The following is a 27198-nucleotide window of genomic DNA, read 5'->3' on the forward strand; positions in this document are numbered from 1 at the left end:
GGTATGGAGGTTCCTCAAAAAACTAAAAATAGAGTTGCCATATGATCCAGCAATTCCACTCCTGGGCATATATCTGGAGAAAACTATAATTCAAAAAGATACATGCAACCCTATGTTCACAGCAGCACTATTCACAATAGCCAAGACACGGAAACAACCTAAATGTCCACTGACAGATGAATGGATAAAGATGTGGATGGAATACAATGGAATACTACTCAGTCATAAAAAAGAATGAAATAATGCAATTTGCAGCAACATGGATGGACGTAGAGATTAACATATAAAATGAAGTAAGAAGGAGAAAAACAAATACCATATCACTTATACATGGAATCTAAAATATGACACAAATGAACTTATCTACAAAACAGAAACAAACCTGCAGACATAGAGAACAGACTTGTGGTTGCCAAGGGGGAGAGAAAGTGGGGACGGAATGGATTGGGAATTTGGGATTAGCAGATGCAAACTATTACACATAGAATGGATAAACAACAGGGTCCTACTGTAAAGCACAGGGAACTATATTCAATATCCTGTGATAAACCATATGGAAAAGAATATGAAAAAGAACGTATATATGTATAACTGAATCACTTTTCTGTACAGCAGAAATTAACACATTGTAAATCAACTATATCTCAATAAAATAAATTTTTAAAATATTACATCATCATTATCAACATGCAGAAATAAATCTGTAATGGTGTAATGAAAGGCCATGGGTTTGACATAATACACCTATGCTTCAACCATACCTTATTTCTGTGTATGTATACAGAATATATAGGATAAAAAATAGGATATATATAGGACAGTAGGATATTTAGGATAGTATACAATATATTAGGACACTGAGGATAATAAAAATACAATCTCCCTGTAGTCGGGCACTCAAGCGCCAGGCACTGCTTGTTACCCCCGTTCCTGCAAAAGCACCTGCAGGCTTGTGCAAGGAGATGCTAAACACACAGCTCTCTAGAAATGTCAGCCTTGTCATGTACTGGCATGAGGCGAGAACGCTCTGGAAGAACAGTCCTTTTGTTTAAAATAGAAACTTTCAAGGAAGCCAAATTAACACATGACAAATTACTGAATAGCCAGTTCTGGAGGGAGGGGGCGGGGAAAAAAAGCCTCTTCATCTCTGAAATGAAAAGGGGAGTTGCTGTTACCAAAATTCACGTTTCCTTTTCGGTAAAATCCTCCAGCCACGCTTGGCACTACCCGAGTAGGCGATTTCACTTCATCACCACTTCACAAAAGACTTCCAAATTCACTGCGGCAGACACGGCAAAATAAAAATGTTAAATACATCCTGGCCGCGAGGGGACTGAAACCTCCAGGCTCCATCAAAGGTTCGCAATAATAGGATTCATAAAAAAAAAAAGAAAAGAAAAAGACAGATGGGATTAGAAAATGTTGCAGTGAAGACTCTGGAATGAGATGAGATCACAGCACCAGCCTGTCTTTTGTGGACCGGCACAATGATCCCCGAGCCAGACTGGATTAGGAAACCTCGCGACTAGGGGTTCAGAGAGAGGCCTCCGGTTCCCAGGCACTTTTGGGGAGAGAAGGCTGAAACGATGCATCAGATTTACAGCTGCAGCGATGAAAATATAGACGTTTTCACCACCGTGATTCCTTCCAAGGGTGAGTAAAATTGCCCTCGACTGTTTCCTTAACATGGCAGGCTAAGCAGGAGGGTAAAGACAGTCATATGCTGTCTTATTACGGTTTACCCCCAGGTTTCTGAGGTCGGATGGTCTCTCTGTTTTGACGGTGTTTGTGGTTGTTTCTGAAAAGGAGGCATATGGATGAACATCAATCACTGAGAAACAATCCATCAAAGGGGAAATGAGAGCAGCTAACTACTCCTCGTTTTACTTAATCCGATACTGGCAACCCGGTACGCCAAACGGAAGTGACAGGAAGCCGTTGTTTTAGGAAACAGACATGAAAACAAAATCCCCAGGGCAGACAGATTCTTTCCTCTTCTCCAGTGAGCAAGTGGGTTCTGAGATGAGAAGCAGCTGGCTCAAAAGTATGATTTCTAACTGTGCCGTGAAATATGAGGAGGGATCCTGCTGGCAGTGTGGCCTGAAGTCCAATGAAGTGGTCCAAGAATGCCCTGACCCAGGCTGGCCTCTGCACAGACCCCAGGGCTGCGCTCCCAAACTTAACCCGGCACTGGCACCGCCAAAGAGTGTGACTTTGTAAAAGCCCTGCTGCTCTGAGGTGAATGGTGTCAATGCCCGGGAAGGGCTCTGTGTCCCTGGAGAGTTCCCTTGCCCCCCGCAGAGCTGGGCCCTCTCTCCTGCCGCCCCTGTGCTCTCCCTGCAGCCCCTGTACTGCTGGGAGAGCCCGAGACCCCGGCTTAGCCCCTGGTCCCATTGTCAGACTGAATGAAGAGGGCCGGATGTCTGCTAGTGCTGTGACCCCCTGTTCAAACAACCCCTTTCTTCTTCCCACATCAGCCATCGACATGGCCACTCCTGGGGGGAAGGGAGAGACTCAGCCTGGCCACAAAGAGAAAGCCAGCAGAACATAAATTAAGCTTTAGACATCTATTGCCAGACAGAGGGAGAGAAGAAAAAGCTGGGAGTCTGCCCACGTGCTGAAGTTGGGACACCCTCTGGAGACTCGGGAATGTCCCTGAAAAGTCAAAGCCGACCCTCTGACCCAACAGTTCCACTCCTGTAAATGCTCTTATACGTGGATGCTTACAGGGCCACTGGGTCTCCAAGGGCAAAACTGAAAACAACTTAAATGTCCTTGAAGAGGGGAAGGGGTAAAATGTGGTGTCATCAGACTCTGGAATACTCCACAGTAGTCAACAGGGAAAAGAACTGGATCTATGTGTGTGGACACAGCTCCCAAGAGCATCATGTTGAGAGAAAAAAAAAGCAGGCTAAAAATTATTAAATTTGTACAGTACTATATATTGTTTATGGCTACATATCTAGAGAAAAGCATAAAAAACATAGGCTGGAAAGACACAGATAAAGTTAGTGCTATTAGTAGCCCTGGAGAGGGAGGAAAGTAGAATTGGGAAAGAGTAGAAAAGGGACCAAAACTTGTCCTCTCATTTGTTATTTCTTTTGTATGATAAGAAAACGAATTGAAAGCAAATATGAAAATCTTAAAATGTCTATGTTCTATAATTTTTTTCCATTTAAAAAAATTTAAGGGAGAAAAACATCAAAGCTGAAGGGTCCTCTTAAATTAAAAACTTATTATACAATTCAGGAGCAACGTCATACTTCACCTGAAGAAAATCATTCAAAACAGGGTCTTTGAATCCATTTGCTTAGCTTAGTCAAGAGACCCACCACCACTTATATGCTGTGTGACCTTGGACAGGCACTTAACCTCTCTGGGCCTGAGTTTCCACTCTTATAAAAAAGGAAGAACTAGAACTCACCTCCCAAGGTTATTATGGGGGGGAAAATGAGATACAGGCAAAATACATAAAGCATCTAGAACAGTACCTGGCATGGTAGTAAACACCATTAAATACATCACTTACAAAGTGATTTCTATTTTTATTCCATATTTTGAGCAATGAATATGTTTAGTCAAAGATAAATATTCAATCCTGTATTTCTTTTTTGCCATTTTTATTCATGGCCACCTCCGGGTATTAAATTAGTCATCAGTATTCATGGACATGTCACTGCTCAGGAAGCTGTGCTCTAGAAAAGGAATATCTGCAGTTTTATATTAGACTGTAAGTGGAAGAAGTCCGCCTCTTCCTACGCCTTGTTTTGGCTCATCTCGCCTCCTCCAGAGAGCATCAAGCATAAGGCTCTCAGTGGGCGAAGACAGGGCCAGGTCTTCCTAAGTCACTGCTTATGAGAGAGACTGGTAACTCTTCATTCCATCCCCACGTTCCCTGCCTGCAGAAATATAGGTTGGTTTGATTTTCTCTAACAAGGGTTATAGTCCTCCCTGGTATGCCCTTTCCCACATGCTCCTGTTCAGCCGTGTGTATTCAACGTGCAATGAACATTTACCGAGCACAAGTTCAGCAACCTAGTGTTTAAGAGCGCAGGCCTTGTTCCACCACCAACTGTGTGACCCTAACCCTCAGTATCTACCTAAGAAATAGAGTTAATGAAGACACCCGACCCCAAAGAGTTGCTGTGAGGAGTGTATGCGAGAAGGAAATAAGTCGTCACCTAGTACAGCTCAATGCGAGCCACTATCACATTTATTGTCGTTGTATTATATCCCTGTTTTCCAACATACACACATACATATATAATGGGTTCAACCTAAATCTATGTATTTTTTTTAGCTGAGCCATCTTAAAGCTCACAGAAATATGGCAACAGCAAGTGTTATGGTGTTTCTTAGGTATTTTAAGGCACAAGACATAGATCAGGTCTGTAACTGAGGACAAGTGTGTATTTTTACTTCCTAGAGAGAAGGAGAGCCCTTTAAGGGAAAGATTTCATAGGCACAATTCACAGTAAATATAAAAGATAAAATCTGTGGTTTTACCAAGAAGTTATACCAGAAGTTATTTCCTGAAGCTCACCAGTGGGTTTAATTCTAGGGTGAACAGCATTCAAAATAATTCTCTTGGGGATAAACAACAATGCGGCGGGGTTGGCAAGGGGAGCCGGGGAACAGCAGGAGGAAATGGAGAAAACTCCAGAAGGAGAACTCCTGACGGAGGCTACAGTCTCTAGAAGTTATCACCTCTTCCTTCCACCTGCCCTCACCTTGCAGAGAAAGAGGAGAATTGTATCAATAATAACCCCCACTAATTCCAGGGAACTCACTCTTTGGCAGGCGCTGGGCCAAGGGCTCGATAAAGATTAGACCATTTAATTCTCACCGCAGCCCTCTGAAGTAGGTGCGGGTTTTTCCAGAGAGGAAAGTGAAGCTTAGCAAGGATGAGTCATTCGCCCAAGTCACACAACTGGCAAGTGGTCAAGTTGGGATTTACACCCAAGTGAAAGGAGTCTGGAGCCCTGGCTCTTAACCAGCCCCCTGCTCGCCTGGCTTCATGGCAGCAGGCGCTCTGCAGAAAATAACACAGCTCTCACCTGAGCACTAATCTGAGATGTGACAAGAAGTCATTTCCATTCTAGGCAAGGCAGTGGCAGGGTGGGATTTCACATCCAAGTAAATCACTTTAGCGTCAATGTGCAAAAGAGATGTCCGGGTGTCTCCACTTTCAACAAAATGCACACCTTTTTCCCAACCAAGTAACTTTTTTATGGCTAATTGATTCTTCAAGTTTTTTTTTTTAATTTACTGTGGTAAATAAAATTTACCATTTAACTATCTAAGTGTTCAGTTCTGTGGCATTAAGTACATTCATATGGTTGTGCAACCATCACCACTATCCATTTCCTGAATTTCTTCATCTTCCCAAACTGACACTCTGTACCCATTAAATAACAACTCCCTATTCCCTCCTTCTTCCAGCCCCTGGTAACCTCTGTTCTACTTTGTGTCTCTATGAATTTGATTAGTTGAGGTATCTCATATAAGCAGACTCATACAATATTTGTCCCTTTGTATCTGGCTTATTTCACTTAGCTTAATGTTTTCAAGGTTCATCCATGTTAGAGCATGTTTCAGAATTTCATTCTTTTGTAAGGCTGAATGATATTCCATTGTATGTCTATACCACATTTAGTTTGTCCATTAATTTGTTAATGGACATTTGGGTTGTTTCCACCTTTCAGCTATTATGAATAGTGCTGCTATGAGCTTTGGTGCACTCGACCAAGTAACATCTAAAATTGCAATTGCCCACCTCCTAGAGTAATGGAAACAAAAACAAAAATAAACAAATGGGACTTAATTAAACTTAAAAGCTTTTGCACAGCAAAGGAAACCATAAACAAGACAAAAAGACAACCCTCAGAATGGGAGAAAGTATTTGCAAATGAAACAACAGACAAAGGATTAATCTCCAAAATATACAAACAGCTCATGGAGCTCAATATCAAAAAAAAAAAAAAAACAGTTAAAAAATGGGCAGAAGACTTAAATAGACATTTCACCAAGGAAGATATACAGATGGCCAAGAGGCACATGAAAAGATGCTCAACATCACTAATTATTAGAGAAAGGTAAATCAAAACTACAATGAGGTATCACCTCATGCCATTCAGAATGGCCATTATCAAAAAATCTAGAAACAATAAATGCTGGAAAGGGTGTGGTGAAAAGGGAACCCTCCTGCACTGTTGGTGGGAATGTAAATTGATACAGCCACTATGGAAACCTCCAGTATGGAGGTTCCTTAAAAAACTAAAAATAGAACTACCATATGACCCAGCAATCCCACTACTGGGCATATACCCTGAGAAAACCCTAATTCAAAAAGAGACATGTACCAAAATGTTCATTGCAGCTCTATTTATAGTAGCCAGGACATGGAAGCAACCTAAGTGTCCATTGACAGATGAATGGATAAAGAAGATGTGGCACATATATATAATGGAATATTACTCAGCATAAAAAGAAACGAAACTGAGTTATTTGTAGTGAGGTGGATGGACCTAGAGTCTGTTATACAGAGTAAAGTCAGTCAGAAAGAGAAAAATAAATACCATATGCTAACACATATGGAATCTAAAAAAAAAAAAGGTACTGATGAACCTAGTTGCAGGACAGGAATAAAGACACAGATGTAAAGAATGGACTTGAGGACACAGAGAGGGGGAAGGATAAACTGGGACAAAGTGAGAGAGTGGCATGGACATATATACACTACCGAATGTAAAACAGATAGCTAGTGGGAAGCAGCTGCATAGCACAGGGAGATCAGCTCAGTGCTTTGTGACCACCTAGAGGGGTGGGATAGGGAGGGTGGGAGGGAGGCTCAAGAGGGAGGGGATATGGGGACCTGTGTATGCATGTGGCTGATTTGCTTTGTTGTGCAACATCAACTAACACAACTAACACAGTACTGTGAAGCAATTATACTCCAGTAAAGATCTACTAAAAAAATAAAATAAAACTGCAATTGCACCCGCCTCTTCTTCCCAACCCCCCTCCTCTGGGCCCTGTCCCACTCCAGATGCAAACCCTCTCCGTATTGCTACTGTAGCTACATCAGTCTCACAGGTGTTCTCTGAAACCATTCCTTTCTCTCTCTTTGCAGTGTCCAGTCCAGCCAGAAGAAGAGTCAAGAGCTCTCAACATCTCTTAACCAAGAATGTAAGAAAACTTCAGTTTTGATCCCTTTTGTTGACTTCCATTAAAAAAGCAGTGTCTAGCTTCTTCACTCCCCACCTCCCCCCTCCATCCACGCTCTCCACGGCCTGGGAAGTTTTCCGCAGCCCATGTTGCTGCTGCATTCTCCATCCTCCCCTTAACCAAAACAACTGACAAATGTCAACCGGACAACAAACAGTCCTGAATTGGACCCCCTTCTGTCATTTTCCCCACAGAGAATAATTTTCATTTTATATACACATTTTTTTCTTAAACAGAGTCCACAGTGTGGGTAGAGCATCCCTGACTTGGGTGTTTTATTGTTGGCATTTGCAATGTTCCACTTTTTCACTATTATAAATAGCAGTGCAATGAATTTATTTGCACAAAATACTATTTTTTGGATTAATCCTGTGGTGCATAGGCCTCAAAGTAGAATTAACAACTAAAAGAATAAGACCAGTTTCATCCATCCATCCATCATTTGCATTCCTACTCCTGTGCTAGAGCGGAGACTAGAACAGTGATTTTTAAAAGATGGTTTCTGCTTCTAGTTTCGTCACATACTACTGGGAATTCTGGACAACGGCCAGGCTTCCAACAATGCTTTTCCATTTCCCTCCAGCCTCACCAGCACTGGCTTTCATTTCTTTCTATTATTTTTTGCTTCTTTAATAAGCACATGCATTACCTTAAAATTAGTTTACATGTCTTCAGAGCCTGTGAATTTCTCATTTTACTTACAGATTTCTTTATATATAAGCTGTCAATACATCTTTGCACTTTAAAAGTTTTATTTTAATTGCTAATTGTTCCCTCTTGGTTATACCGGAGTTTCTATCACAATTGTTTTTGTAGAACACTATTTTGATTTTCTAAGTATCTCAATTTTTAAAATCATATTCTCCATTTAAAAAAAATTTTTTAAGTGTCCTGGGAATGAGATTGGTTTTAGTCTTTGTTGTTTTATATATACTTATTACTTTTTTTTTTTTTTTTTTTTTTTGCGGTACGCGGGCCTCCCACTGCTGTGGCCTCTCCCGTTGCAGAGCACAGGCTCCGGACGCGCAGGCTCAGCGGCCATGGCTCACGGGCCCAGCCGCTCCACGGCATGTGGGATCTTCCCGGACCGGGGCACGAACCCGTGTCCCCTGCATCAGCAGGCGGACTCTCAACCACTACGCCACCAGGGAAGCCCCCTTATTACTTTTTTAATTCCCAAAGCAGGATGGGCCCATTACAAAATTTCAAATACTAAAAAGATATAAACTATGATATCAGAAAATCCTGAGAAGCTATAGAACATAGTGGTTAGGTATGCAGATTAGAGTCAAACTGCCTGGTTTCTTCCATTTCCCAGTTTTAAATCCCAGTTCTATCCATTTCTAGCTATATGACCTTGGGCACGTTGCCTAACCATTCCAGGACTTGACTTGCTTAGCATTAAAATGGGGAGAGTGAGAGCGCACATCCCAATAACCATTGGAAGGAGCAAATGATTTAATATATGTAAACTGCTTAGTCCAGAGCCTGATACATACTGAACATTCAATAAGCACTGGAGTTTTTTTAAATGAAAATTTCTCATATAACAATGTATAATTATCACGCTTTATTGCTCAGGAACATGCTGTTTTGCAATTTGCTTTTTTCACTATATAAATTTTGAGCATCTTTACATGCCAATTAATACATACAGATCTTCCCCATTCTTTTTTTTTTTTTTTTCTTTTTTTTTTTTTTTGCAGTATGCGGGCCTCTCACTGTTGTGGCCTCTCCCGTTGCGGAGCACAGGCTCCAGACACGCAGGCTCAGCGGCCATGGCTCACAGGCCCAGCCGCTCCGAGGCATGTGGGATCTTCCCGGACCGGGGCACGAACCCGTGTCCCCTGCATCGGCAGGCGGACTCTCAACCACTGCGCCACCAGGGAAGCCCTTCCCCATTCTTTTTAGAGGCTGCATAGTATGCCACTGTATGAATGAATGTACTATAATTTTTTACCCAAACCAAATCTGATGTTTTCTAGATTAATTATTTAACCAAATCATCAATAAATGGGGTTTCCCCATTTTTTCCACTGAAACAATGCCACAAGAAATATTCTTGAACGTATTTTTTATGTTCTTATGCAAATGTTTTTGAGGATAAATTCATAGATATGAAAATGCTGGGTCATCAAATCAACACCTTATACTTAAATGTACACAATGTTATATGTCAATTTTAAAAAAGAAAGAAAATGCTCAAAGGATATGAGCATTGAAAAAATTTTATAGCTATTGCCAAATTCTTAGCAACTGTTTTAAACTACCTTTACCAGAACACCTGAGCCAACACTATATGGTATCAAATGTTGTTAATCTTTGACAATCTGATAGGTGAAAACATCTCATTGTTTTAATTTGCATGTCTTTAGTAATTAATATCATTCTTCATCTTTTCATAGATTTTGACATTTTCTCCCTTTGGGTTAAAAGACATGTCTTTTGCTCATTTTTCTGTCAGTGGTTTATCCTTTTTTAAAATGACTTTGAGAATATTTATATACTAAGAAAGAAAGGGCTTTTAATGGGTTCTTTGTTGTAGTGCAAGAAATTCTTGTATTTCTCATGATCCCTAAAAACTTAAGCACACAGTCTAGAAGGAAAATGCTGCTGACTTTCAAGGAGCAGTGGGTGTCACCAAAAATGGAAAGGGGAGGGGTTGTTTGCAGGTAATTTAGAGTTTGAGCACAGACTTGAGTTTGGCATTACAGTTGGTCCCTGACTTATGACAGCCTGACTTTCATGATTTTTGTCTTTACGATGATGCCAAAGCGAAATGCATTCAGAGACCATACTTGGAATTTTGAATTTTGACCTTTCCCCAGGCTAGTGATATGGGGTACAACATACTCTCTTGTAATGCTGGCAGCCCAGCAAGCCACAGCCTCCCACCAGCCACACGATCACGAGGGTAAACAAGAATACACTTAGAACCATCCTGGACCCAGACAAGCGTTCTGTTTCTCACTTTCAGTACAGTATTCAGTTAATTACATGAGATATTCAACACTTTATTGTAAAATAGGCTTTGTGTGAGATGATTTTGCCCAACCATAGGTTGATGTAAGTGTTCTGAGCACGTTTAAGGTAGGCTCAGCTAAGCTATGATATTTGGTAGGTTAGATGTATAAAATGCATTTTCAACTTATGATATTTTAGGGGTATTTATCAGGACATAACCCCACTGTAAGTCAAGGAAGATCTGTACTCTGGATTTGAAGGAGCCACAAGTCACTCATGACTCTGGGAAGATCCTTTGGGAATTAGGAATATTTAGTTTTCAACCAAGTTCTTGCCTTGAATTTCTAACCTTAAACAGTGTTTCTGTCTGAATTGCCGCTTACACCAATACCTACTGGCTTTATAAGGACAGAAGTGGGATTACAAAAGCTTAAAAATGGAAACTAAATCACACTGTCTAGGAGATAAATAGGGTGCTAGGGAAGAAATTTCTCAAGGGATTCAGAACCCAAACAAAGGAGACAACTCTCTATGGTGGAAGTGAAGCCACAGGGGCATGAGATTCACGAAGCTCCCAAAACATGGGGCACCGCCTCCCAGAGTATCCACTGACTTCAGCCAGGCTCTGTAGAACCAAGCTCCCAGCTTTCCTGGGAATGGCTTATGACTTTCCCTCCCTAAAACATTTTTACTCCAAGGGGAAAAAAAATGACTCAAGTATATATGAATACAAATAAAAATTGCTTTTGATGTAAAAAAAAGAAACAACAGAAGGTAGGGTCTTGTCTTCAAATATGCATTCTTCCTCCAGGTAAGACAGCTTAATAATGCTCTCTGGCCTTGGAGCTCTCCTCTGAATTTCTAATTTCCCCTAACAGCATGACTCATCCTTTGCTCATAAAACTCAGACCCAGCTGCACAGAACATTCAAATTAGAAAAGACAGGAAAGGTCTTAGTCCACCTAAGACAGGGGAACTGAGTCCCAAACAAGAAAGAACTCTCTGACCTTTTCTTTTTTCATCCAACTGGCTCTTGGCTTCCCTTTGAGTTCCTGAGAAAATCGTTCATGTTTTGCAGCTGCTCTAATGTACCAATATTTAGGACTTTGTCCTGAAATTCTTATCTGTCTCTATTCTCACCCCTTGGGCTACCATATGGATGTCAGGTTCCTTCCTTTACAAGTATCTCTTTCCTCTCCGAATCATCCTTAGGGTGGCAGTTTCCTCTCTCTGGACCCCTTGTAAGTTACATTGTCTTCTTCTACAGCCACCCACTGTTCCTTCTCTAGATGGTTTCACTAGTCGTTTTCTCTCCATCCCCTCTGATTCTTAGGCAATTTTACTGACACCCTGATCATCCTGATGCCGTAGACATCATAAGAGTAGCTTAAAGGAATAAATTTACACCAAAGCGTGGGTTAGTTAGGCCTTCCAGTGCAATGGAGCCATTACCACCGAGATTCACAGCCCCTTCAAAATAAGCAGCAGTGCCATCATCAGGAAAGATGAAGGAATGGGAGTGCAAATGTCACATTCTTCCCAGATTTCAACCTTGTGGAGGAGCGGTGATCTGATTTTTCCGCCTGGTGATCTGATTTTTCAAAATGCACTGCGCAATCAATTGCACTTGAAAATTCTTACCTGGATGTCAGCACTTCCATGGGGCTTACAAAGAGCACTTCCTTAGAAGTTATGAAACCATGATCCTTGTTCAGGCTCTGCCCCTTATAGCTCTGTGAAGACACATGGCTTCCTTTGGCCTCAGTTTCCCTGTGTGTAAAATTAGGGAGTTGGGCTAGAACTTTACTCTGGATACCGTCAACCAAAATCATGATGATCCCCCATCACCTACGTCTCACCTGTCTTTCTAACTCCCTACTAGCCCCCTAGGTCTCTGATCTGAACCCAGCAGGGAAGCATCAATTTATCACAGTGAATCTGTTACACAAGTACATTCCCTACTTTCAGCAGGCAATTTGCTGAACTTGGAAAGGGAAATCCAACATTAAACACATCTCCCCTTCACTCCTTCCCCATTCCCCAATCTCACCCTTGTACTCAGGGTGCTAAAGAGCCTGTGCTCAGACCAGTTTGTTCTAAGACCAGCTGCAGTATCCAGCCCGGACCGTATCCTACAGACCAGAAAAAAAACAGGCTGTCAGGAGGCTTTCAGGAGGCCACAGCCATGCAGCCAGCTGTCCGTTCCCTGGCGTGGGCCTGATGCACTGCCCTGAGCCCTCTCAGAGCCTCCACAATTGTGGGGCATGAGAAGCAAGCACGAGGCCAGCTAAGAAAGGGAAATCTTCCGAGCTGAGCCCTCTCCTCTTTCCTTCACTGCTTTGGCATCCTTCAGGGCCGAGAAGATACCCTGCTGAGGCACTGGGCCCTCAGTCAGGACCTGGGAAGTAACCAGCCTCACTCCCACCCCAGGAAACCTACATCCAACAGGGGGCGGAGCAGCTAATGCCTCTCCACTCTCTCCCTCCCCATTCCCTTCTCCCACCCACAATGCACAGAAGGGCTGGCTGAGGTTTCTTGTTCCTAAAAGGAAACATTTGCTTCCTTTTCAGGGGAGGAAATGCTGGGCCTCCCCCCTGGACTCCTCAGGCTTTCACATCCTGCCTTACTTCCTCCTTCTACAAAATGGGTCGGAAAACACACCAGTCCTCACTCCTCATTAGAGGAATGCTGAAAAAATGAAAACAAAATTCGAAATACCTGTGATGAGAGGTAGACAACCAAAGGCTTGAACGTCAGTAATGAGGCTCTGGTCTCTCCCGTTGGACCTGGAGGTCCACATTCCAGGGGGAACCCTGAGGCCACACGGTACACGTGTCCAAAATGCCATTAATCTAGGAAATTCCAGTATTCTGGGCGACACCATGGCAGAGTGCAGTGCTAAGAGGAGGGAAGGAAATGGAAAAGCTGAGGGGACTGTGCAGGGTGGTGAGTCCAGACTACCCACTACTGCACCTTACAGCCCCCAGTGAGCTGGCGTAGGGCAGACGGGTGCTGCCCCCAGCCTGCACTGAAGGCTTGCTGAAAAACCAACAGAAACACCACCTTCTAATCATTTTGCAATTTACAAACATATCAAATCAACACATTGTACTCCTTAAACGTATACAATCATATGTGTCGATTTATATCTCAGTAAAGCTGGAGGAAAAATATTTTTAATTATTGGGGGAAAAATCCCACATGCTGCAGTGCCCAGAAGAGAAAGGGGGCTTCCCTGGTGGCGCAGTGGTTGGGGGTCCGCCTGCCAATGCAGGGGACACAGGTTCGTGCCCCAGTCTGGGAGGATCCCACATGCCGCAGAGCGGCTGGGCCCGTGAGCCACGGCTGCTGAGCCTGTGCGTCCAGAGCCTGTTGTCCACAATGGGAGAGGCCACAGCAGTGAGAGGCCCGCGTACCGCAAAAAAAAAAAAAAAAAAGAAGAGAAAGGGCACTAATCCTAAATGATCCTTAATTATCATCATCTTTCTCCAAAGGCAAAGAATGAATGAGTCTGGGTCCTAAAACGGGCCTGAGAAGAGTTAATTTCCTAAGCCAGATAAGCCCAGATTTGGGATATATTACTTTAAGCAAAGGACTATCTGTGATAAACTGAAGCAAAGAGTGATAGCTCCCCTTCCTCTGTTGGGGACGGACATGACCGCTTCCTGATGCTGTAGGTAAACAGGCGGCATAGGGAAAGAGAAGCTGCTGTGTTCCTGAAATCTCTGCGAATGACCAGCAGTGACTCTGCCCCAGTACAGCAGGGTGCTCAAGAAGATGACCCCTTTCCACATAGCCTCGAAGTACCAAAACTGGGGTTTGAACTCAGGTTCGCATGACCCCAAATGGAAATTTATCTTCTTCATCATTGACAATCTGATAGGAGAAAAAACAACTTTGTTTTAATTTGCATTTAATTATTGTTGTTCAGCACCTTTCATGTTAACCGGCCATTTGCATGTCTATTGTCAACTGTCAGCTGGTTTTTGGCCCCATTTTTCTATTTTTTTTCCTCTTTATTGATTTGTAAGAGTTATATGTACATAGCGATAATTCCCTATTATATGTAACAAATGTTATATTGAGCCATATTCTATTCTAGTGTTTGCTGTTTGTTTGGTTTTTTTGCGGTACACAAGCCTCTCACTGTTGTGGCCTCTCCCGTTGCGGAGAGGCCTCTCAACCACTGCGCCACCAGGGAAGCCCCCTGTTTGTTTGTTTTTTAACATGCATCTTTGGTCTGTCTGGTATTCATTTTCGTATGAGACGTGTGGACATGGATCCATTTCCCCCAGTGGCCTGACATTTATTCCAACAATATTTATTAAAGGTCCAATTTTTCTCCACTGAACTGAAATATAACCCTATTATAATACTTAAAAATTCAGTCTTATTTGCTTCAGCTTCCTCCACAATTGTTACATTGGACAATGGAGGGGAATTCATCAAAGGCTCGACTGTAAAGGCTGAAATGGGTCCACGTCACTCACAGATAGACTCAGTGCCAGGATCTGGCACAGAGGTGCCCTCGCAGGATGTCTGTAGAAGGAAGGAATGAGTGAGCAAGAGAATGATAAATACAAACCTCAGGGAAGCTGCAGCGTAATGTTGGAAGTTCTAACCTGCTTCAAAGGAGTGAAGACATTCAGAATGAGCGACCCCGGTGCCATGGCTGTGCATTCAAACATGCACGATATGAGCCCCAAATTGCTAAGATTCCCTTTGTCACCCCCGATATTAAGATAAAATATGGTACTCTTTGTCTCAAATTTGTACATTTAAATTATTTAAATGATCTAAGTATTTTTATTATAATTTTAAAGGCCCATTCCAGTGGGCCCTGACAAAAGGGGTATTCCTCTTCATGTACTTTCCCAAAACCACTATTCAGCAGGGGATCATTATTGACAACATCTTAGCATGTAGCGCTCCATTCTGGCTTGCCAGAATTTCCACTTACCGAGCCACAGGTCGTGGAAACTCATCTCTCACAGCTCCAGCTGACAGGCACTGTACAAAGCAGAGGAAACGTGAGCGTCCGGGAGCCGTGCCTGCTTTCTCTGGCCAGCAGGTTCTTCCTTTTTACAACCTGGGAATCAGCTGGGCCCCGAGTCCTCTGCCTAGGTCTCCCCTCCGCTGGAGCATCCAGAAAGCTGTCCTCTACGTGAACAAGGGCGCCCACTGAGCTGCAAAGACTGTAAGAGCCCGATTTCCAGGGCCTGTCCTCATTTCAAATAGCCTGTTCTATTGTCAACCTATGTCCAGCCCTGGGGCAGTTAACTGGCCCCAGTCTGGGGCCTGAGGGTCCAGGCTTCCGACTCTGTGAAGGGACGGCTGGTGAGAAGCCCCCAGAAACCTCATTTTCCTGCACCATGGTGCCGCTGGACATGCTGAAGTTAAACACAACACTTCGCCGTTTCAGGCCAGTCTCCCCAGATTTCCTCGCTGCTCCCAGCAATGGCTGGAGTCAGGAAGGCTCCGTGTCAGCACGAGGTCCGTCCGCAAAGCGGCAGTCCTGGCCTCGGCTGTGGAGGCTGAGATTCTAGGGGAGGAACAAGCTGACGGTCCTTCCTCCCCCCGCAGGTGCTGATCGAGTCCGACCTCTACGCGTCCCGGCCCCTGGAGCTGCTGCAGTACCGCAGCGACCACCGCGATGGCGAGGCCCGCAGGTCGGGCCGCTTCCAGAACGCACGGCCGCAGGGCGCCCACCCCGCCAAGAACCCCGCCAGGCCTGGTACGTGCGTCACGGCCCGGGTCCCCGGAACCTCCCTGGGGGGCAGTGGCCCACTTAGAGCAGCTGCCACGGTGCCCGCGAACTGGCTTGTGCGGGCTCCAGCCTCGTCGTGGCCCTCCCTGGCGTCCTCCATCACGCCCGGTGGGCGGAGCACCTGTGCGTGGGGCCACCGCCTTCCCCAGTGCATGCCGGTCCTGCTCTGAATGCACCTGCTTGGGCCCCCCCTCCCCCCACTGCAGCACCACAAAACTCCTTCTACCTTAAAACACTCGCTGCTGGGTCTGCGTGATGAGCAAAGATGCTCTCATCTACCGCCTAGCTCCACAGGCAGTCCTGCGGGACTCGGGAGGAGGTAAACATCATTAGACGTTGCGGGGAGAGGAAACCAGTGTACACATGACTCATGAAGCGAAGGAAGCTTACGTTATTTTACAGGTGTGTGTGTGTGTGTGTGTGTGTGTAATTATACAGGCTCTTCATCAGCTGCCATCTTAAAATCCCACCATTTTAAATTTGAACGCCGTAAACTATTTCAACAATTTATAAAAAGAATTTAGAGACAAATTTGTTTTGAAAGCTGGAAGCATTAGAGTCTTACCTTCCACACTATTTTGAAAAATGGCTCCCAACCCGAGCAGTTAAACAGGAATCTGTGTCTAGCCTGCTGAAGTCTGTGATTGTATTTAGCCTTTAATTCCTGGTTTAGGTTATTTCTGTTATGCCCACAGCCTCAAGTTATTCCTATTTTTAACTCCAGAAATACACAAAAAGTCTTGGACATCCTTTTCAAAGCTGTTGGGTGTCAACAGTTTTGTATGTTAGAAGAACTGAAATTAGACTCCATTGAGTGTCTCTCTTCATCCATCTCCTCTCTTTCCTCCCTCATAGATGTTAGATTGGATCGCTAAGGTTTCTTTGGTCACTAAAACCCTGATCCTGTTTTTAAGATCCTACGTGTAAGAACCCATAAGTCAAGCTATATTCTCTAGTTAAGGGATTACATATATACATTTTTATGGAGAGCGAAAGCCTTAGGGAAACCACAATGTGCCTTGCGAATTGAGAAGATAATTTTTTTTCCTCCGTCTATATATAAGTGGGTGGGTGGGTGGTGGTTGCCTGTGCATAGAAAGAAAAAGAATATCTTCTCTACAAAATCACAAAATGAATTTAGAGCCATGTTTCTCAAATTTTAATGTTTAGAAGAATCACCTGTGAATCTTGTTTTTTTTTGTTGGTTTTTTTTTTGCGGTATGTGGGCCTCTCACTGTTGTGGCCTCTCCCGTTGCGGAGCACAGGCTCCGGACGCGCAGGCTCAACGGCCATGGCTCACGGGCCCAGCCGCGCCGCGGCATGTGGGATCTTCCCAGACCGGGGCACGAACCCGTGTCCCCTGCATCGGCAGGCGGACTCTCAGCCACTGCGCCACCAGGGAAGCCCTGAATCTTGTTTTTATGCAGAGTCTAATTCAGTAGGACCAAGTAGGGCCCCAGATTTTGTTTCTAATAATCTTCCAGATGATGCTGATGATGTTGGTCCAAGGACAACATACTGATTAGCAAGGATTTAGGGAAGATCTAATGGGTGGTTCTCCAAGTGGCACCCCTGGAGCAGCAGAACCACCTGCGAACTTGCTGGAAATGCAAATTTGGGGTCCCACCCAAGACCTATTTAATCAAATTCTGGGGTAGGGCCCAGCTAAATCTGTTTTAACAAGCCTGCTCCCAGGGTGACTTTCCACCTCCCTGAAGGTGGAAGCCCACTGATCTCTGCAAGCACCCCCTGCCGATCTACAGAAGAGGAAACTGAAACCATGGAAACTGTTTGACTTACCCAAGGTGCACTGCTCATCAGCAGCAGAAAAATCTCATGTCTCCTGATTTGCTAGCTAATTGCGTCTTTCCACCAGAAAATAATGTCTTTCCAGCTGTCTGGTTTTAGGGGCTACTTTCCTCTCTAAGTAGCTTGTGGAAGCTTGGACTGAAGGGGAGAACAGCAAGTTATGAAATGGAGAGACTCTGCCCGACGTATGACCGTCAGCTCATGCAGGGAATGTGCTAGTCAGGTTTTAAAAAAGAGGAAAAAAAGGATTGAGCTGGGCATCGATTCAATTCCTTCAGCTCCCACAATCTGACAGATTCCAGAGGGGATGAGAGGGAGGGAGGGTTTCTGAGTCAAAGCCAGACCCACAGGAAGGCTGGGCACTGGCCTTGGGCACGAGTTTTCCATCCTCCTGTCAGAAGGATATGTGTCTCCAGGGATCTCAAATCTGGAAACGTGTTTCTTTTCTGAGCTAAAGGAGAAAGCTCCTGGATGCTGTAGCCTTCTCACGTGGGAGAAATATGCTCTGAGGAACCTTGGAAAGAGTGGGGACTCTGAAGGCTTGAGCAGGTGAACCTCAAGTGCCCAGAAAAGGGGACACCCACCTCCTGGGCCGGTGGAATTTCTCCACCAAGATGTCCTTGGGACATCTCAGAATCAACTTGTTCAAATGGAATTTGTCTTCCACCTTCAAACCTCTCTTCCTTTCTCAGCTGGGGCCACGATCCATCTTCCCAGCAAGCCGCTGGGATGTTTATCCCAATACCCCCTTGTCCTCCCCACCCCTGCTCCACACACTAACCACTGACAGTGTCAGTTCCTCCTCCGTTTGTCTCATGTCTCCTTGGTACCAATCTCAGGCCAGCGGGTCAGACTCCCTTCATCCCTTGTGTGTAGCCGCCGAGCCTGGTCCTCAGCTACCAGTCCTTCTTGCTCCACAAGGCTACCAGAGGGTAGCCTAAAGCAGGATCTGCCTCTGCCGTCCCTCTGCTTTAAACAGCGTCCTCTCCACCCCCAGCTGCCCTCCAGACCATGCCCAAGGCTCTCCAGGACCCAGTCCTCTGCTCACCTCTCCAGGGCCACCTCCTGTGACACTCCTATCCCTGCCAATCCACGCACAGAACAGCCCTGAGCTGTGGTGGAATTGTGACCACTCGTTATATTCTGGACCTTCCCCGACACTGTTCTCTCTGCGGATTGCCCTCCCTGGGCCTCTCCACCTGGCAAACTCCTCCCAGAATGGGTTAGGGGGTCCCTCGGTCAAGTCTTCCCAGCCTTGCAAGACCACCAAAGAGGTCAGCTTACCATTCCGTAGATCTTCCTCACCCAGCTTCATCGTAATTGCTGTGCATCTCCAGAGCCTCTGTTTCCACATCTATTATGATGTCTACCTGTGAGGGTTGTGGTGAGGATTAAATAAGACAATGTTTATGAGTCTTACACTCAGCACAGCGGCTGACACAGTAAATGCTCAAAAATACGAGCTAGTACCGTCACTTACGCCAGAGCATGGCACACCGTGGTCTGATCTTGGTAGTCTGTAACTTCATTTTATTGGCCTTAAGATGTTTTCCTCGGGGTGGGGGGCTGGTATTTCTCTATGCTGTAGTCTGGTAGCATGGGGCTCCCCCAGGAACATCTGCCCCAGGAGGGACTCGACTGAAGGCCAGCCTTCAGTGGAGCCCCACTCCACCCCACCCCCGCCCATCACCAGCTACCTCAGGTCAACATCTGGATTCCCAGCAGCGGGTCGAGCCTCAAATAAAGGCATAGAAAGAAGGTTCTCACATACATCTCATGCCAGTGCCTCAGGACTCTGATAACTTCCAATCCTCCCACATTATGAGGCTTACTTCCCACAGCAGGCAGGACTTTGGGCTCATTTTCACAGAGGCGTGTCCAGGAGCGGCAGGTTAAAGGACTGATCCCAGCTATAAAGACTTAACTCCTGATAACCTCCTGTGATCTGGCGCCTTAGGAAGAAAGGAGGAGCTAAGGGCACATCCTGAGTCCCCTACTGCAGGCAGACCCCGTACTGAACACCTCCACGCACGTGATCCTATTAGACCTTAGTTCTAACCTCCCCAAGAGCGCCAGGGGTGCAGGTGACCCACTGGACAGTTGTCCCATTGCCCGACCCTAGTGCGTGATTTTGCTGCTCAGTACAAAGGCCGTCAGAATATTCCTGGCTTGTGATTGATTAGCTACGGGATCATTGATGCAGAACCCGGGGGAGCTGGAACCCAGAGTACCACTGAGTAACGTCCCCTCCGTTCAACTTTGCAGTGGGGATTTCTGAACCCAAATCAGCAAACCTGTGTGGGAATCGAGCATATAGCAAAGCTTTGGTAAGTAAAATCAACCTGGTTAGCTGTGTCTGCTGTGCTTTAACCTTCTTGTCCTGTCTGTGCCACGAAGACAAAGTGCCCTTTGTTCCAGGCCTGAGGATTATTAGAAAAGTGTAGCTGAGGGTTCTTTGCCCCTAAAGCCTACCAGCTGGTGGCACACCACTGGCCGCCTCTCTCTTCCTTGCCAGAAGTTCAGCTCTTAGGTGAACAGAAGGTATGACCTAACGGACATCTCAAACAGGGGGGAAGGAAGCAGTGTCTGTGGCAGGCCCCTGCCAGGTGGGGGTGTCTGACCAATTCCCAGGGGCAGCCACGGGGGTGAAGAGATCCAAGGGTGTCGAGCACCGTGAGCACACACACCACCGTCACCTCAGAGGGAGCTGCTGAGCCAACTCCCACTGGGAGCTCTGGGGCAAGGACTGTCCGTCTGGGTTGCCCGCGTTGGACCCAGCTGACCGATCCTTTATATTTTCTTCCTGCTCTTTCATGGCACGCAGGCTGCCCAGGTGGGCATGACCTTGGGCGAGGTGGCCCTCTGTAGCCAAGGTCACCTGAAGGAGCTGAGGGCCACCTGCTCCCCGCCCTCCCCCAGGGGGGGGGGACGAGGCGGCTTGTCCTTCCCTGAAGGGAGATCGGGTAGTGCACGTCTGGGTCTAGCTCAGCGTCACCCTGAAAAAATACATGTCCTTCACCATCCTCTGGGCATGAATGTGGGCGTCCCCTGGGTTAGCACAGAAGGGGTGGAGTGGCGGCCGGAGGTGAGGTCAGCTTGGGCATCCTGGGCCCTGCGGGCATCAGCTCTCGAGATTCACGGAGCATGAGAACTAGAACAGACTGGAGAGAGTGTCTGAGTCACCCGCTCGTCCTTATGGAACAAACTGGACAGAGACGTGAGCGCTTTGCTCCTGGTCTGGGCAGGAAATCGAATCCAATTATTTCATTTAGGTCATCCCTGTACTAGAGAAACCACACAAAGGGCAGGGATGGGACAATCAGGGGCCCCCTGTCCCAACCTGGGACCCAGGGGAAACTGAGGGTGGCTGGGCCGTTACCACAGAGTGAAGGTGGTCAGGCTGTGGCAGCTCGCAGTGCTGCCCTCAGCTGAGCCCAAGGCTAAGGGGAGAGGGCAGCTCACTGCCTTGGATTACTTGCCCCCAGCCCCCGGGCTGGACTCGGTGCCCTTGGCAGAGAGGAAGCTGCAGCTGGGAGGCCAGAGCGAGGTGGGATGGGACAGGGTGGCGATGGGGAGGTGGCCACAGAGGAGGGACGACAGCAGTGAAGAGGACACAGCGGCAGCATGACTGACCCTTTCCTCTGGGTCTGAGGCGATGGGGCTGGGGTCCTGCAGCTCACTGGAGCCCCCATCCCAGGGCGGAGAGCCATTCAGAGCGCGAACAGCTAAACCTGATTGGACGCTAACACGCGCTGGGGCAAACAGGGTGGTGGACAGCCCGGGAGGAAGCAGGTTTCTGGGCTGCTGGCACGACGGAGAGCGACAGCTCCCGAGAGGCCACAAGGTGGCACAGTGACTCTCCCCACAACCTTTGGCCCGTGCGGGAGAGAAGGGGCAGTGACTCCCGGTGTCCTCAACCTGGAATTTTCCAGCAATTTCAGGAATGTGGTGATCTTAAGCCTTCCCTGGGGCGTGGGGTGGAGGTGCAAAGCAGAGGTCCACTGACTGAACAAACGCGGGACCTAGCCCTGCTTGGGCTACCAGGGACTTTTCAGTTCGGTACATGTTTCTTGAGCACTCACCACCTCCTTTAAGGAGAGCTGAGGAGGGCCACCAAAGGGTAAGCCCCAGGCCCTGTCGTACGCATGCCATTCCTGGGGAGACTGCACCGGCATGAGAAACAGCTAGACAACCCGTAAAGAGAGAATTGGTGGGATGCCAAAACATGTCAGGTAAGGACTCAGTGCTGTGGGGATGCAGGAGACAGAGAGAAGTCAGCTGAGGCACCAGCCTGAGGGGAGGCTTCCTGGAGGAAGTGGTCTTTGAAGGGTAGGCAGAGATGAGGCTTGATCCAGAGAATGAAGGAAAAGCTGGGTGAGTGAATCCAGGAGGGGCCCAGGGTGCGTGGCGGCTCTTGTGGGAAAAAAAGGAGGTCCTGTCCCAAGTGACTGGTCCTGGGGCTGCAGCAGAGAAAAGGGACAGGGTGACACTGACCTTGCCGAACCCACAGGATTTGACAACAGTGGACACAGACCCTAGGGGTGCAAGGGGGACAGACACCTCGCAAGACTGAGCTGCTTGCTTTCAAGTTTCTCTAGGTAGGTGGTTCTCAAAGTGGAGTCCTGGGACTAGAGCACTTGGGAACTTGTTAGAAATGCAGATTCTCGGGCCTACATGAGACCTACTGAATCAGAAGCTAGGGTGGGCCCAGCATTGCGTTAACAAGCCCTCCCGGGGGCACCTGGTGCCCGCAGCAGTATGAGGATCATTGCCCTGGGTTGACGGTAGTTCAGTTTAGCTGATGCCCTTTCCAATGGCTCCAGCCACTGCCGGAGTTGGGGACATGGCGCCATCCTCACACTCCCTTCTCACAACCTAGATGCCTCCGGTGGCCCGGATCTCGGTGAAAGCTCCCGCCATCCTGGAGGCGGCAGCTCCGGGCTCGGAGAACAGAGCTGTTCTGACCAGAGGGTAAGTGTTGTGCCTCCAGCCTGGCTGCCTCGGGCCTCCCCACCCGCTCCGGTCCTGCTCCTGTGGCCAAAGAGTTAACAGGTGGCCCGGCTGTCAGACCCTCAAGAAGCTAAAACAGAATCCCTGCCAGCTGTAAATTACCTTTTAATGAGGGCAATAATCCCGGGTGTCTGTCACGCCACATCAACTTTTCCCCTAGGATTAAGCTGAAGTGTTTTTGATGGTTTCCACTTCATTAACCCCACTCTTTAGACCAGGAGAAGTCTAAAGAGGGAGGGGTTTTGGTTAATTAGATAAATGTAATCACAGGCCATATGCAGAGCCTCCTGAAGGCATGCTCGTGTCAGAAATGCCGCATGCATTAGATTAAGGGCCCCTGCCCAGGTAGAAAGTAGGTAAGATACAAATGTTTCAAACCAAATTTATAACCAGCACCTTACTATTAACTCTGACCCAGAACCAGCAGCTAGAGTAGCAGGAGTGATAAGCACCCCCAGGAACGCCCTCACTGCCTTCAACGTAGCACAAAGAACATGGCAAGCAAGTCTTAAACTCAACTCAGCGTGTGCATTTCCGCCCCCATCATGATCTTCCAGACTGGAGAGGGCAGGAAAGTGGCTTCGGGGACGATGAAGGGAGTGGGTTCTTGACTCAGATCTGCCTGCGTGCCCGGCACGTCTGCTGACTTGCTGTGACTTCAGGCAAGTTATTCAGACCTCCGTGTCCTCGTTTCTTTAAAAACAAAACAAAACCGAAGAAATGGGGACGATCATAACCCCTTGAGAGATTATTGTGAGAACAGGATGAGATAATGTGCGAAGAGCTTAGCACCAACGGTTGCATCATTTTTCAAGAAGCTTACAATCTGGGAATCGGAAAGACACGTGCTTGGGAAAGTGATAGATGCTCACATATGAGGGACCATGCACTACAGTATCAACCCAAGGTATGCACACCTTGAAAGCCGAGGGAGTTAGAGGAGGAACAGACCGTGGTGAAGCCCTTTTAGGTGAAAGAAAGCCATCTAGAATGAATGATAAAAGCCAAGCCACTCCACGTATTGGGACCTAGTTAGAGAAAAGTATCGCTTCGATTGTATTAAGTTTATAGTAGCAAATTGTTCTGAGCAGCAACGGCTGTTGCTGACTGCCGCAGCAACAGCAAACACGAACCGTGTGCCTCAAGAGAGGCGCCCTTTCCATCCGCACAGCTGCACTGCACAGGCTTCTTCTAAACGGCCCGTTTCTCTCTAAGCTTAGACGTTCTCATTTCCATTTGTTCCTGGACCCTGGCTACTGAAAAGAAAACGGAGGCCACTCTTTCACTGAAGGAGAGCAAGTGAGAAAAATGAACATTTATTGAGGTGGACAATGTGCCGGATGCTTTATGACCTTATTTTCCTCCTCACAAAAGCCCCTTGAGTTAGATGAAATTATCCCCATTTTGCACGAGGAAACTGAGGCTGGCTGAGGTCCAATCACTTGCCTGAGGTCACACAGTAAGTGGGGAGCAGGATTCAGCCCCAGGGCTCAGGGGCTTTCAATAGTTGACGCTTTGTGACATCTGCTCTTTCCAGCAAGATCGTCTGTGTAGGGCTGGAGGGATAGGGGGTTGGGGTGAGGAGGGGTAGAGTTTGGAACAAGAGCAGAACTTGGGATCCATGAGCCAGTGTGCTCAGGGCCACCTCCTTCCCTCTCCCCATGCAAGGACCTCCCTGGGGCAGGGGGACGGGGTGTCATTCCTGCGTGGGCCCCAACAGTGACCCTCCACCGTGGTCACAGGATGTGTGAGCAGGGGAGGAGTGAGGGCTCTGGCTCCTCTCCTCGAGGGCAGCAACTAAAAGACAGGCTCAGCACAGTGACCGCCCTCCTCACCCACCTGTGGATTTTCCGTAGATCCAGGCACCTCAAGAAGATGACTGAAGAGTATCCTACCCTCCCTCAGGGAGCGGAAGCCTCCCTACCGCTGACAGGAAGTGCCTCCTGTGGCGTCCCCAGCATCCTCCGGAAAATGTGGACCAGGCACAAGAAGAAGTCTGAATACGTGGGAGCTACCAACAGCGCCTTTGAGGCTGACTAAAGGTGACCCTCCCCAGGTGCCCTGCGCTGGCCCGAGTTCACTGCACAAGGGGAGGAAACGTCCAGATGGGAACTGAGCGACATTCACCTCTGCTACTAGCTGGTCCACGCACATCACCCTCCAGTACTAACTAATCGCCCTGGCTCAGGAAACGGGAAACGAACCTCCCTCGAAGGCAAAAGAAAAGTGTTCCTTCTTAGAATCGATAAAGCCATTGGTCTGAAAGTGACTTCGGGAGGTCATCAAGTTTATATCCCTATGTTTAAGCAAAATGGCACCAAAATCAAACTTTCCCAACCCATTTTAAAGACCTCCAAGGAAGGAAGCAGGCAATTCCTCAGTCTCCCTTGTGAGTCGTTCTAATTTCCGGTATAATGTTAAGAATTTGATGTTTCAGGCACTTGTAAGCACAATGGTTCTCACTGTTCCTGTCACCATATTTATTTCATCTTGATGAGGTACGATTTTTAGTGACAAAGCGCTATATATATTTACTTAGTAGTTCTAATATTCATTTGAGGGTATCGTCAAGATCAGTTCTGATGATCATTTGGCATGATTGCATGAATTCTCTATTCTTTTCCATGTGATTTTTCTATAGGAAAACATGATTTAAATTTTTGAATGCTAATATTTTCTGAAGTGACACAGTCTAGTGGAATTAATAATACCTTGCTTGGGTCTAATTATTTTAACCTTTGAAAATGCTCTCCCATCCATTACCTCTTACATTCACAAAATTCCTGTTAAAGAAAGCACAATTATTCCCAATCTACAGATGGGGAAGCTAAGGGCCTTAAGAGGTTATGTGACTAGATACCAGATGGTGGAACTAGATACCAGGTCCTCAGCTTCTGCACCAGACTCCTTGCTTTGCCTACTCTAGTAACTGATTTGAGGATGGTTTTGAGGGGTAGGAATATGTCTCTGGGGGCAATATTTGAAGGAAACGATTTGATAGAGTTAGAACCAGTACACGATACAAATCATGTAAACCATTCATATGGTTTCATAATATATCATATTATGCGTTCCTTCTTTTAATGGAAATGTCATCAATTCTATCATCAACATCAGTAGCCTTAAAATGATAACATGATAATGATAGTTACCATTTATTAAATGCTTACTATGTGCCAGGTGGGATAGTGAGCACTTTACATACATTATCCCGATCTTTCTGTCAACTCTGAGTTAGGTGGCCTTCCCCATTTAATAGACACGGCTTTAAAGTAGTTAAATGATTAGTCTGAAGGCACCTAACCCATATGGGTGTCAGGCTCCAATGCCTGTGTTGTATCTACTCCTTCATACAAGAATATTCAGAACACAGAGAAGAACCAAGGCTAGTAAATAATTTTCATATCAAATGCTAAACGTAATTGACTGGCACAGGCTGCCTCGAGTGCTGCGTGGAGCTAGAATCTGAGATAAAGGAGTGCAGTTGGCAATCGGTAATGCCTGCCTGTGGAGCGGATCGGTGGGATGGGCCTCATATATTTGTCATCTGTGGCCTCAACTCTGCCCCCAGAAGGCTTGTTTTCTAATTCAGAAGCTTAAATTAATCCAATCCAATTAACAAAACCAGCGACTCCATGGTGAATTTCAGTCTAAGACCAGGTTGGAAATTGCCATTTTCTGGTTACAAGGAAGACCTGGGCCACATCACTGGTCTCAGACTCAACTGTTATTCACATGCTGCTGCTCCGTGACCACATGTTGCTTTCTGATCTCTAAATTACCTGCTTCCACATCTCCAGGTGAAATGTAAGAAGGCATGGGGGATAAGAGGCCTGGGCTTCTGGGCTTTCACCTGGGCTGACCTCTGCTCTTCAACCACTGTTTTAGACTCCGAACACCCAGTCCTACCATCAGAACATGACTTGGAGATTTGGACATCAAGTGCTCTTTCAGTGAAGGTCCCAATGGACTGTATAATAGTCTTACAGTGTATGGGTGAAGGGGCCCAGAACAAAGGTAGGGAGAAAACAGGTAGTTTACACTGGACCTATCAGAGTATCCTATGACTATTTATTTTAACTTATTTACTTTACAACTCATGTCCTCTATTTGTATGTGGCAGCTGGAGATCTATGTAGGCTGGAACTTATTTATTTTTAATTTAAAAATTTCATGATAAAGTGTTTGCCTTGTATAGAACATTTTCATTGGCCAGTTCAAATAAAAATAAAGTCTGCTTTGTTTGTGACATTAATAAATCAGCACAAGAGTATGCCTGGGGCTCCTTCATTGAATGAGAGAAGGCTTTCACAAAGGGAGAGAATTATGCATGTGTACCTCATTGCTCCTTTACCTAAATGAAAAGGATTGTGAGAAAGAACCCAGCATGTTCTTTCCGTCCTAAGGCAATGTCTGGTTTT

The 27198-nt window shown here is 46.3% G+C and overlaps 1 protein-coding gene across 1 annotated transcript; it reads left to right on the forward strand.

Moving 5' to 3' along the window:
- The first annotated feature begins 1084 nt into the window (after positions 1–1084).
- Positions 1085–26987, forward strand: VXN (vexin). The gene is made up of 6 exons (XM_081258319.1): positions 1085–1653; positions 7133–7188; positions 15775–15925; positions 20033–20094; positions 22647–22738; positions 24634–26987. The coding sequence occupies exons 1-6, from the start codon at positions 1587–1589 to the stop codon at positions 24815–24817; spliced, it is 612 nt and encodes a 203-aa protein (XP_081114445.1). The 5' UTR covers positions 1085–1586; the 3' UTR covers positions 24818–26987.
- Positions 26988–27198: the final 211 nt, after the last annotated feature.

Source organism: Mesoplodon bidens, assembly GCF_964165515.1.
Source record: "Mesoplodon bidens genome assembly, chromosome: 16".
In the NCBI taxonomy this organism is placed as follows: Eukaryota; Metazoa; Chordata; class Mammalia; order Artiodactyla; family Ziphiidae; genus Mesoplodon; species Mesoplodon bidens.